The sequence below is a fragment of the Castor canadensis genome, chromosome 15 (assembly GCF_047511655.1).
Source record: "Castor canadensis chromosome 15, mCasCan1.hap1v2, whole genome shotgun sequence".
Taxonomy (NCBI): domain Eukaryota; kingdom Metazoa; phylum Chordata; class Mammalia; order Rodentia; family Castoridae; genus Castor; species Castor canadensis.
Window position 1 is genome coordinate 47,869,723 of NC_133400.1, and position 13,063 is coordinate 47,882,785.

The window sequence follows — 13,063 nt, forward strand, 5'->3', positions numbered from 1 at the left end:
AGTGGACTGGAAGGCTATGAGACCACCATGGCCACATGGCCAGAGCAGGTTAGCTCTGCCCTGCCCACCCGCAGAATGTCCTGTGGAGGACAGTCCTCTACCACATAATTCAGCTGGCCGGGGGAGGTTACCGAATGGGCACAGTCCATCCCTGGGTCCCAGCAGTAGTCACTGTCTCCTGCTCCAGGCCTTCGTGGGGTAGGGGCTGTGGGACCTTTGGGGGCTCAGCTGGTGGGAGACAAGAAGCCTAATGAGATGGAGCCAGGCTGGGGCTTAAGCAACACTCCTTGTGTTCATGTGCTGCCTACCAATGTGGGCCTCCATATTACCAGACTAGGGTGGGTAGAGGTACTACTAGCAGCAGCTCCAGGTCCCCCCAACTGTGATTCTAGAGTGAATTCATGAGTGAGAACTAGGCAGCATCCACATCCCCAAACCCCAGGCTCAGTCCACAGTCCACTAATGTATGTATGTATGTTGGCCACATTGCAGAGGCCAGTTGCCAGGACTGTCCTGTTCCCTGCTAGGGCCACCAGCCCTGAGGTCTCTGCCCACCAGCTAGGCTGATACTTGGATATGCAGCCTGTGCCTTCCAGGACACACCCTGACGAGCATGGGGAAACTTTGAACATGCTGACGATCCCAGTACCATTTGGGCTGAGTGGTTCCAGCAGTTTTCCAAGGGCAGGAGTGATGTGTGGGCAGGACTCGGATGAGCATTATCCAGCACAGCTGCCAAGAAGCATGGTGTGGGACCCCACAGAGGACAGTAAGGTCCTTAATCCCAATCCACCCAGCAGTCAAGGAGAAACTTAGGATAACCTAAGCCGACAGATGGTGTGTCTGGGAAACTGAGGCCCCAGGTAGGAGAGAGCCCCCCAGTGCCCTGCTGCCTGCTGCAGGTGAACTGCAGGAACGGTAGCAAGGTGTCTACACGTTGCCTGCAGGCTGGCATGTGGCATTCAAGAGGCAGGTGCATCCCCATTCCCCACCTGGTGGTCAGGGCTGGGGAAGGAAGATGGGACAAAGCACTGCACCCTCTAAGGACAAGGCTAGAAGTCGTTCTGTGGTCAAGCAGGGCATAGGTAAGACACAGGCAGGGTTAAGGTGGGCATTGGGTGGCTGTGGCAGATTCTGAAGTAAAAAATGCACTAACTCCAGGCAGGATGAGCAGAAGGAATGGAGCCAAGGTTGGGGTGGGGGTCATATGCTCACTCTGAAAGGCACTGGGCAAGATAAGTAAATATGTTTGTGATGGTGACCACAATCTGCCAGGCACAGGCTGAATGGCACATAGAGGTTTGTCTGCTTGGCCACTGTGCCTGGGCATGAGGAATTCATCTGCTGTGATCCAGCAGGGCACATCCCACACACAATGACAAGGGTAAAAACAAGGGCCAGGCTGGTCCTCATAGCCTCTGCTTGTGTCCTTCCACCCCACCCACAGACACTGGCACTGCCAGATGAGACAAGAACAAACTGTCATATTTTGGGGACTGAGATGGGGACACTGGGCAATCATGGGCATTTAGAGTCTAGAGGACACTCCTGAGCCCATATGTTCCCAGAGCACCCGAGCCAGCTGGAGATGAACCTGTGTTTTTCCAGGGCTACCAAGCATCTGAGCATGGAGAGCAGAGCCAAGGGACGCTTTGCCTAGCAGGGGGAAGCTGGATCCCCCACCCTTGCCCTCAAGCACCCTATCCCTGAGGAAAGGCTTGGGCAGCCACATGGACAGTGTTGGGTTCACATGCCCAACTGTACATGGGCCAGACTGAAGTGTTAGTCCAAGCTTGGGACTATCAGTGGCAGATACACTCCAAGATCACTGGGGAGGACACTGAAGCCCCAGATCTGCCCTCTCCTAATGGCCCTTCCCTGTGTGAAGCCTCATCTTAAAAGCAATGGAACCACGGAAGTCCCTGCAAGATGGGGTGGCAGACCAGAGAAGACAGGCACAGTATTGTGGGCCTGGATGGGTCTTTAGGTAAAGGTGATCAAGGTAGAGGTGAGACAGGGCCTGAGCAAGAACAGCAACAGACCCAAGAGAGTCACATAGGCAGGATGCAGAGAAAACAGTAGACAGTAGACTCTGGATGGTAGATGGGGCTAGGGGAAGACAGAGGGACATGGGTTGGCCATGTCCCACCCTGAGCTCAGCCTCACTCCAGTCCTGTCCTCAAGAGGGCTCAGCACAGTTTCCCCTTTCTGTCCTCCCTGGCCCTGACCACCAGGCAGGGAGTGGGGATGCGCCTGCCTCTCAGATGCTTCATTCCAGCATACAGGCAGAGTGTGGGCACCTAGCTATAGTCCCTTTGATTCACCTGAAGCAGGCAGCAGGGATCACAGGGACTCTCTCATTCCTGGGGCCTCAGTTTCCCCAGATGTACCATCTGTCCTTGGGGGAAAATTCCCTAAAGTGTTCCATAATAGGAGGACATGGCTTACCCAAGGGAAGGGTATTGGTGACCCACAGAGCAGCCCCTCCCTCATCTCTCTCTCCCTTCTCCACTCCCTCTGCATCCTCCTCCCTATCCTCCTTGTCTTTTTCCTCTTCCCCCTAGTCTTCCACTCCCTCCTTTTACCTCCTCTCCTTTCTCCTCCTTTTTCCCCTCCTCTTCTCTACCATCCCTGAGAAGCAGAAGATATCCCAGCTGGCACAGTACCAACAAGGGAGGCCCCTGGCTTCTGAGACAAACTTGTGTCCAAGTTCCAGAACTCGCCCTGTCCCAAGTTTCAAAGATGGGAAAACTAAGGCCAAGTGAGGGGCAGGCCTTGCCCAGAGTCCCCAGCATATGGCATCAGTCATCAAGGTTCAAAATCAGGGTCCTCAGGGCTCTGTCAGTTCACACACTAGGGATGGACATTCAAGTCAGAGTCAGACAGCGAAGGTTGGGATCAGCACAGGATAAGGAGGTCTTTTCAGTCAGTTCCCCACCGGGCCTCACCAGGTGCACCTGAGACTGCAGTGCCTGGTGACAGGGGACTAGCCTCTTGAAATGCAGGTGGCCCCCTTGGGCTGGTGCCAGCAAAGTCCCCTGCAGAGGAGCCCAGAGCCTCAGTGCCCAGTAGTCTCTGAAGGACAGATGTGACTTCCTGGTCTGCTACATCCAGGGCAGGGTGGATAGAGTCCTCCAGGGTTGTGTCTGTGAAGAGGTGGGTTAGTACAAAGAGGGTAAGGCCCAGGGGTCTGGCATGGCTGGTACCTAGACAGAAGCCAACTCAGTCCTCAGAGACTGCCCAGGTAGGCCAACCCCTGCTTGCTTTTTCTACCTGCTTCACTCAGGAGGTGAAGCTCAGGAGACTCCTTGCTCAGGAGACTGCCTGGAGGTAGAGGCCTTGAACCCAGAAAAAGAAGCCCTGAGACCCACGCTGGGGGCAGCTGCTTCCTCCACCCAGAACTGCAGGTGCTCAGGACCTCCCCTAGAGACTTTAGACACTCTCTCTAAAGTGCCCTTTCACAGAGGATACTGCCCTCGGTGTGCCACCTAATCCCTACAGATCCTCCATCCCAGGGCTGGCACACCTCAAGGCTGACTCTGGACTCTAGGGTGCTGGGCTTCACAGCCCCAAACCTGGGGAGCAGCCTGATGCCGTGTCAAGGGCCAGGGAACTTCTAGGGGTGGGTGTCCAGTTCCAGTTGGCCATGGCCTTTTCCAAGGGATAGGTCTACTTCTTAGGGCATCCCCAGTCTCCATCCTGACCCACTTGATGAGTAGCTTTCTCTCCTCCACATGGAGCCTAGCCCAGGCCCAGCACCCTTCACATGGTTCCCTTCCTCAGTTTCTCACTTAGTCTCCCGCCACGCATGGCTCCTGCTCTTGTTCCAGGCAGACCTTTCTAGACCTGCTTGCTAAACCCTGAGCAGCCTCACACATATGCCCTAGGAAGGCAACTAGTCCATTGCCAGCAGGTCCCCTGCCAAAGCCTTCCCCCCGACCCCGACCCTTCTCAGGCACCTCGGTGGCACCCCTGGCGCAGGCTAGACAGGCAACATCCCGCCTCCCCCAACTCCAAGACGTAAGTTGCACCCCTGGGGCCTCAGGGCTGGAAGTCAGTTGAGCCCTGTCCCTGAGAGATGGGTTCTAGAATTGTCCTGGGTAATTGTCAAGGACAATGGAGTCAACCCCTACATGCTGACAGCAGGCTGCAAGAGCATCACTATATTACCCTAGCCCCCGTCTGTCCTACAACAGTCTCAGCTGTCCAGGAAGGCCTACTTGGCCCTTGGCAGAGCCAAAGTGACTATTATGGGCTGTTCTGGTCACACCATGTTCCTGGAAGCAGCCCCACAGCCCCTGTGTGTGGACAAGCTAGATCTGTGTGCTGCCAAAGTCCACCTGGGGGCCTGGAGGCAAACTGGGACCTGAAGGCACTTTATCTCAGCCCATAGGCCAGCAGCCAGGCCCAGGGGTTTGTATGGCTCCAATGTGACCTTGGAGTCAAGGAAAGAGGGTTGGCCTAGCAGTTGGCTGGTATGGGCCCACAAGTGGTAGGATCCTGAGCTATTGGGTGCAAAAGCAAGAAGAGCAGAGAGGAGTGGGAGGGAGCTGGTTTATTATTTTTATCAGGGCCAACAGATGGGGCATCTTCCCCCACACAGAGCTTGTGTCCACCATGCAGAGAAATCCCTGGAAGATCTGCAGAGCTAGTGAGGGAACAACACAAGCCTTGGAAAGCCCCCCAACTGAGGGGTCTCAGGCCATAGCCCTCTGCCTAGAGATGGGCCTGACTGCTGGGACCCACGTGGGTACAGGACAAATGTCCAGCTCCACATCTTGTGTCTAGAGCTCCAAGACTTCTTCAGGCCAGAAGGAAAGAGCCCAGAGTTGGAGTCTTTGAGCTGCTCCCAGTCAGTGCTCTTCTTGAAGTGATTTCATCACATTCCAACATTGTAGACACTTCCCAGTCTTCCTGGATGAAGACCAAATCCAGTGAGGTAGGAAGGGCCCAGGAAGGAAGGCAGGGCAGTTCCAAGCCCCAAGTTGCAGAAGAGCAAGGGCTGTAGGTCCGAGCACACATATCCAAGGTAAGTTGGCGGGGGGTGGGGGGCGGGGGAGGGTGGGGTCCAGGGCTAGATGTGGATGCCCACAGGGTGCAAGGCCCTAAGGGGCTCCCCTCTCCCTCCTGTCCCTGTGTAGCCTCAGCCCTGAGAGGGGCCAGAGGCCTCGTCCCCATCTGGGCAGATGCGCAGAGTGACTGTCTCTCCCACAGTCCCAAAGCTGACTGTCTGGGTAGAAACCTCTGTTTTGAAGCTACTCTGGCCACTGTCCGCAGAACGCTGGACCTGGGTGCAAAAGGAGGCTGCCCAAGGAGTGCTGCTCGCAGGTCTGGCTCGGGCCTCCCGCACAAAGAAGGAGATGCCTTCAGAGCTTTGGACCTGTGGCCCCATCCTGAAGAAGCCAGGTGGGCCTCCAGGACCTGGTGGGCGCCCCACATTAAGCAGGAAAGGTTGCCCTACGGTAGGCTCACTAATCTCTCTCTGGAGCACTGAGACCTCACAGGGTGGGTCATTGGGAATGCAGGACTCAGGGCTACTACAGCCGAAGTTCTCCCCTTCCTGGGGCACATAATCTTCCAGGTCAGCCAGGGTCAGCACACGGCCATTATGTGTGAGGATTTTGGGGTCACGGCCCCGAAGGCCATCAGTGTCCTGAGGCTCCTCCATCACAAAGGTGTCTTCTTCTCCATCACCTCCCTCTGCCACCTCCATGGCACTCTCCTCCTCCAGGGAGGCCCTGGTCTCCTCTAGGTCAGGGCTTGCAATGCCTCCAGCGTGCACACAGAAGACCAGGGGCTCACCAACACACTGGGCTCTGGCCTCCTGGTCCACACACTTGTTGTTAGAGTTGTTGGTGTTGGGGTCCTTGTCAGGAGTCCCACTGGGTAGGGTGAAAAGCAGTCCCCCTAAGCTGCCAGGTACCTCTCTGACAGGAGATGCACCCTGTGACCCTGTCTTCTTCACCCGGACTTCAATGGTCTCCTCAACCTCCAGCCACTTGGGCTGGGGCTCAGCACCCTGGGGAAGGGCTGAAGAGGGAGCCTCAGCCTCTGTCACATACAGTGTGGGCACGGTAGGCTTCCGGCCTGGCTCCACCTCGATCCTGTGGGGCTGGCTGGTCCCTGGTGTGTATAGCAGCTCAGTGGCCAATGGACCTGGCCTTGGTGGGCTGGCAGAACAGCAGGAAGGCGAGCGGGAAGGTGACTTGCCAGGGGACCGTTGTCGGCTACGGGGACTCTTCACCACGGTGGTGATGGTCTCCTCTCTGGTAGGGGGAGAGGGTCCAAGAAGAGGTGGGCACAGAGACCTGCAGCCTTACCCAGCACCATGCCATCAGCGTATGCCAGAAACCAAGTTAATGCATGTACGAGTGAGTAAGGGATGAGACTGCACAAACTCCTATACATGCACTTGAGCCTATCCTGCACAACTCAGTTTTAAAAAGCAAAAGAAACAAAGCACAAAGTTCTGTGTGGTTAACCTTAGGCTCTAGCATGTGATGTCGAAACAAGAGTCAAGGTGCTCGGAAGACTCATGCCACATCACACACCTCCAAAAAACAGGAAAGGTCCAGAATGAGTTTTCCCCCTATGCCAGTCTCCCCTCCTTGTCCATCCCACAAGCAGGCTTGTGCTTTGTACCATGGGGGAGGGTGCCTTGCCAGCTCTCACAGAGTGCCACCTACATGCCTCAAAAATCCTCAGCTACAATCAGCTGGACAGCTGATACAGCCAGCTGCATGCACACGGCCAAGCTCCTGCCTGACCTGCAACCTGTGCTCCTGGTCTCTGGGTCTGGGAATAAGAGGCCAGTGAGGCTCCAGTCAGGCCGAGGGGAAACCTAAGCTGGACACGTAGCTCCAGACCTGGCTCAGCCATCACAGGACATGTAATTTAGGCTCCTTCCCCAATCCTGCTTCCATCTGCCAAAATGGGGTGTGGGTGGCGGGGAGGAGGCAGATGCAAGGGCAGGAGCATGGGATGCACACTAGGCACTGGCCAGGGACTCTGCAAGTTCTTGTCTGACCCTGCAACAGCTCTTCATAGGTGTTGACAGAGAGGGTAAAAAGGCTCAGAACCTCCACAGAGCCAAGTGTCAGAAGCATACTTGTCAGTAAAGTCCTCTAGCACCAACAGCCCTGACTTTGATGGTTGCTGAGATCAAAGGGAGTGACAGACAGGAACAGGAACAAGCTAAGCTCCTGCTGTCCTGGCCTTGGGGTCTGTACTTCTCTCAGGCATAGTCAAAAGGGCTTAGTGTCATGTGGTGATAGCTTGGTGCCGTCACCAGACATGGGCTGTGACTAAGGTGTCCCTCTCCCTTGTTTGGCTATTCTTTTGTCTAACTCAGGACTCCATCTAGAAGCAGTTGCTCCCCAGAATGCACCCAGAGACATGTGACCAACCCTTGTGGGGCACAGCACACGTTCTACAACCTCTAGCCCTCACGTAATAAGGAGGAAATGTTCTAGTCTACCTAACAGGCAAGCTCAAGGTCACAAGCCATCTTCTTGCCTCCTCTAGGCTCTGGACATGGGCCTGTAGCTGAGTTGGAGCCCACCCCAATGTCAGGTGATCTGGGCCAGGTGCCACCTGCTGTCTCATGCTTCCCACTCTGCTGACAGGGCAGGAGCCGAGTGGAGCCAGGAAGGTGCATCACTCCCCAGTGTCTTTGGAAACAGGTGGAAGGGGTCTCTCCCCAAGCCCTGTTGCCTTCTGGCATCCCTGTCCCCCAGTGGCCTTCCAAATGTGGTCTGTCCATGGGAAGGGCTGAGCCTAACCAGTTGTCTCCTGCCTTCCTTAGACTGAGGGGCACATAAGTACATGCCTCTGGAATACCCAGTCCACCCTACCCTGAAGCTCCCAAGATGGGGCTTCCCAGCTTCCTCTACTCCCCATTTTCTCTTCCATTGAGAAGAGAATAACAATAATACTCCCCTCATGGATAAGATGGAGAAATATCTGTGCAATGCTCCAATGTGGCAGCCTTTCTCCAGGGATGGGGTACTCACCACTCTCAGCCATGCCCACTTAAAGAATGGCCTCAGAAATCTCCTTTGGGGGCGGAGGGAGGTCAAGCAAGGGCTAACTTAGGACCTCATCAAATGTCTGATGACAGGATTCTCCAGCAACAAGGCCAACTCTGAGCCCCCTTTAGTAGGTTGTAGGACTAAGGGGCACTAAGTGGTTTCCCATCCTGGGGCTTCCTAACTTTGTGAACTAAGGAAAACAACAGTCTTTTCTGCCTCTTGGTGTTTGCAAGCTCTCTCACACCTGCACACACCTCCTAATGGAAATCCTCCCACATTACCCAATTCAAAGTAATCCTACATTCTGTGGGTTCACCAAGCTCGGATCCCCTTATACTGTTTTAAAAACATATGCATTCTTTTCCAACCTTAAAGGCACAGAAAAGTGAAGAAAGGACAAGTGGGTGTAGCACGAAGGAAATGGCTCTTGGCTGACTAACAACTGTGAGCCACCCTGAGCTGGCCTCCTCACTTCCCTGAACCTCAGTTTCCTCACCTTCCAAATGTGAGGGATGGGCTTGGAGACTTCGAACCACTCTAGGGCTGTGATGCCTACAAATATTGCAGTATTTAATTTAGATCCAAATGAATATAAATTAATATTTAAAATTAAGCTCTTGGGTTGCACTAGACACATTTCAAATGCTCAAAAGACACATATGGCTAGTGGCTGCTGTCCTGGGCATTGTAGATATATGATATTACTGACTACACTGTGAAGTTCTGTTGGACAACACTGCCCTGGATCCTCAGGCAGTGAGGGACACAGTTCTGCCTCTGGCCCACTAAGGAAGCAGCTCTCAGGCCCAGCTCCACCTAACTTGTGGAAATTAGGGCCCAGACCCTGGGTGAGCAGAATAAAGTGGCCCTGCTAAGAAGTGGGGCCACAGAAAAAGTGCGGAGACCCTCAAAGATAGCTGTGCAGTGTGGAGACAGCTGAGGTCCTGGGGAGAGTGGCTATGAAAGGTGTCTGTAAGTATGCGCAAAGTGCTGGCAATTCACAGGGTGAGCAAAGGCTATGTGTGCAAGCAACCAGGCAAGCAGATGACCAGGACATGCAGGCAAGGTCCAGGCAGGCCCAAGTTAGTGGTGTACAGGCGGCACTGCAGTCAGAAGGAATGTTAGAAACACGCCTGCACTTACATGATGACGGTTTTCTTGGGGACTTTAGTCTCTTGCTCAGTGACTACAAAGAAAACAGTCGGAACAGCAAGGGTTACAGACCAGCCAGCGTCTGAGCCACCTGAGTGGCATGGCAGTATAGTAACTTGCTCAGCTTAGGAGCATGGCCAAGCCTTGCCTGGCCATGTGTCCCTGGGCAGACCTTCTCAGCCTGGAGCTCTAGCTCATCCTTGAAACAGGTGACAATGCCTACCCTGGATGGCTAGAGTCTGAAGGGGTGTGACAACAATGCATCCCGCATGAGGCCAGGACCCACTGCCTCTCTAGAGAGGGCTGTGGGGGAAGAGCTTGCCTCTGTTGACTGCATAGGACTGCCTGGGAATTTGTTAAGCATCTGATCTTCCTCCTCAGACACAGACACCGAGCCCTAGAGAGGGAATGGGCTGTGGCTACACAGTAAACTAGCAGCCACACTGGGACCCGACAGCTGATGCCCTTCACCAAAATCCCTAAAGATGTCCTAAAGGTGTCTCTCCAGGAGAGCTGGACGCTGGAGCCCCGAAAGTAGAACATCTGAGCTCCGTGGCCTGAGGCATGCTCTTGGTAAGAGCAGCCCTCACAGGGCATCTGAGCAGAGCTCTGAGTTCCATGTGAGAAGGGTGACCTCAGTCTGCCCACTGGAGCACTCTCAGTCCATGAACACAATGGCTTCTCTTTCTCTCTCTCTCTCTCTCTCTCTCTTTTTTTGTCTCAGTTGTCTCCTTCTCAGAGCCAGCAGAATTGGGTTATGGCTCCCACCTTGCAAACAGGGGACCTAAGTTCCAGAAATAGGATGGGACTCATCTGGGATCAGGCACTACCTGCTCCAAGCTATCTTGAGGTGTCTTCCTCTCAGTTTCTGCAGAGTGGGGCTTGGCCCAAAGATGTCCCCACCTAGCCTTGGCCAGCTGGACAGCAGGCAGCCTACAGGTTACCAGCAACCTCACATCTCAATAGTTCCCCATCCACCTGTGGGGAAAACTGGGCAAGAGGCCCAGAAATATCCAAGGGCCATGGCATAGAATACACAGCCCCAGAGTACCTGGTCCATGGGATCTCCTTTGCTACACTGCCACATAGAGAAAGGTTTCCCTTGGTAACTTATAGCATTGTAAACCTGTTTCAGATGAGCTGCAATATGAATTAAAGTACTAGCTGTGTCTGTGCATTTGGAAGATACATTTACTGTGTGTTTGTGTGCACACACATGCTTATGATGTGTTGCATGAATTCACACACAAGTGTGCTTGTGTATGCCTACTCATGCTTGCACACATATGCATGGATGTGCACACAGGTGTGTGCACTCATCTGTGCATGTGCTCACATGTATATGTGCATGAATGCATACCTGTGCATATGCATTTGTGTATGTATTTGCACAGGCTGCCCCCTACAGGAAGGGGAGCTCAAGGGAGGAGAGACTGGGATCCAGACATAAAGCTCTGGGTATGTAGACTAAGTTGGGCCCTGATATGGCCAGCATATTCACCACCTGCAGGAGCAGGATGATGAGAAAACTCCAGGGGTTCTTTCTTCATCCTCCCCAACTGGCTCCCATCTTGCTGGTCTTGAGTGTGGTGGACAGGACACCTCTGAGCTGCTAACCTCCTAGCACCTTTATTCACAGCCCTCAACTGCCACATGACCAGCTTTGGGACTGAGTGAGTACAGGAGGGGTGCAGGCATGCGAAGCAGGGCTCCCAGCCTGGTGCAGTATACAAGCAAGAGGGCAGTGCCTTCCCACAGAGGCCTGCCAGGACCCGCTCTAGCTGCAGAACCACAGGGTTAAAGATGAAGCAGCAGGACAGGAGTTAAGAAGCACAGCGGCATCAGGCTCCAACTCCAGAGTCTTCAAAGACCAGCCTTCTCGCCTCACCAAAGTGTCAACGATGCACCTGACACCAGTGGGCCCCGAAGGCCTGCTCTCCCACACTGCCACCCCTCCGCTGTATCCAGAAAGAGACTCGTTGTAACAAGTGAATGACTGTAGAGGATGCTCTTGTCCCCAGAAAGAAGAGGTGGCAGAAGCAAGTATGCATGGTGATGTGGTCACCAGGTGGTAGGCCCAGTAGACATCACAGGGCCCCCAGGGACATAGGTTGGACACAAGAGACCCACAATAGAAAAAGGTTGGCCAGTGTCTGTGGCCCTGTTAGGGATAAGAAACAAGGACTTCTGGCCTCCGAGGAAGGGGTCTCTGTGATAGCTGAGGATAGCATCAAAAGTTCCAAGGCTGAGCCACAGGGCTTGAGGTAGCTGAATATTTAGGAGGGTTGTCCAGATGAACAGAAACTTCCTGATGTTGAGCCCCAAGAAGGATCAGTTCCAGTGGCCAAGGTACCACAGAAGCCAGCTGTTGGGCCTCAGAAAATGTGAATTCTAACCCATCCAACTTGTGGGAGATGCGACCCCACCTGGAATGGGTCCAGCCTCTGCTCACAGGCCCCCAGGGAAGAAAGGCTTGCCCCTACCCGGTGGCCTCTTCCAGGCACTGCTTCAACCAGGAAGCCCAGGACAGAAGCCAGTTGCTACCCCTCCCCATCCTGGCTGCTTGAGCACTAGCTGAACTAGTTGAACTAGATGACCCTACTGAAGGGATGTGCCATAACTCCCTTCACCTTCTGTTCCTAGTGAGGCTTATTATGCAACCTGGTCCCTTACCAGAACCCCAGGAGTTCCCTACTCCAGGCAGTATTCTAACCTCTCAAAGGCCAGACCCACCCGGTGGGGGAAGGGTCAGGCCTGACACCTGCCACTGCTCTACTCCGAGCAGCCAGGTCTTCTGCGCTCAGTGTGGGCCCCTCTTGAATTACTGTTGCCACTTGCACAGGGCCTCCCTCACCACTGCCATTCAGGTTGTCCCAGGCCAAGGTATGACCTTCATGTATGTGTGCTATACTGCAGAGATAAGGGATAACGCTCCAGGATCCCCCATCCACTCTGCAGCCTTCACTCCAGGCTCATGGCCCACCCCTGCCAGCTCACACAGGTATGACAATCACCCCACAGCCACCTCTGTTGGCTCCTCCACAGCCAAGGCCCTCCCTGCCCTCAGATGCCAATCCTGCCCCCTCCTCCAGGAAGCACACTCTGGTGGGAAGGAGAGATGGTTTTGGCTGTGGCTCTGCCCAGGCCCATGGAGGGTCCAGCCCAGGGTTCAAGACTTCAGGATTCACTGAGATAACATAGCAGTGCCGTGAACCTACCTTCCACAGCAGCCATGAGCTGCTGTCTGTGGTGCTGGTCCTGGGCCCGCAGTGCAGGACTCTGCATATACAGTTCTCCACCACCACGTGTCGAACCCAACCGGTTCACCAACTACAAAATGGATAGCAGAGGCCCATTGAGAACCAAAGCTGCCAAGAGATCTGGAACATCTCACTTGGCAGTCTATAGCAAGGGGTCCCCACTCTGGTTGTGTCCCCCATGAAGGAAAAGGCTAGCCCAGCCCTGGCATCCCCACATGGCCTCCTGCAGTGATAGAAGCACATCCAGAGTGTGATTGCTGGCAATGGGGTCTGTGAGCACTTGACTGAGTAGTAGGAATCTTAAACTGGAGTCAGTTTTAACTGATTTCAACTTAACTTTAAAGCATCATTTGTAGCCACTCACATCTGTATCAAAGTAGAGGACCAGAGCTAACTTGGATTCCCTGGCTTTCTGAGAGCTTCCTTGGGGGCAGGCTCCCTGAGTTCATGGGGAAGCCATTCAGAGGAAGCTGGCCTCCAGACAAGTGCCCAGGAAAAGAGGGACAAAGGCCAGAGCCAGGGGCTCCTAGGGCATCCACAGTGGGCAGATATCTACTTAGGGTCACTGTGGGAAGACCCTTGGAGGACCAGAGGAGTCTAACTGGCCCCCAGCCCTGAATC

At 54.3% G+C, this 13,063-nt stretch overlaps 1 protein-coding gene across 24 annotated transcripts in view; it reads right to left on the reverse strand.

Moving 5' to 3' along the window:
- The window catches only part of Obscn (obscurin, cytoskeletal calmodulin and titin-interacting RhoGEF), a 189,488-nt gene that overhangs the window by 13,299 nt on the left and 163,126 nt on the right, over positions 1–13,063 (reverse strand). For 19 of the 24 annotated variants that reach the window (XM_074056091.1, XM_074056102.1, XM_074056092.1 and 16 more), the window contains 3 exons: positions 12,401–12,512; positions 2,949–3,146; positions 132–228 (listed from right to left, as the gene is read on the reverse strand). In XM_074056091.1, the coding sequence (XP_073912192.1) occupies positions 132–228; positions 2,949–3,146; positions 12,401–12,512 (407 nt within the window). Of the gene's footprint in view, positions 1–131; positions 229–2,948; positions 3,147–4,547; positions 6,267–9,173; positions 9,217–12,400; positions 12,513–13,063 lie in introns of those variants that run through there. The other 5 variants (XM_074056103.1, XM_074056100.1, XM_074056099.1 and 2 more) reach the window with 3 other exon arrangements.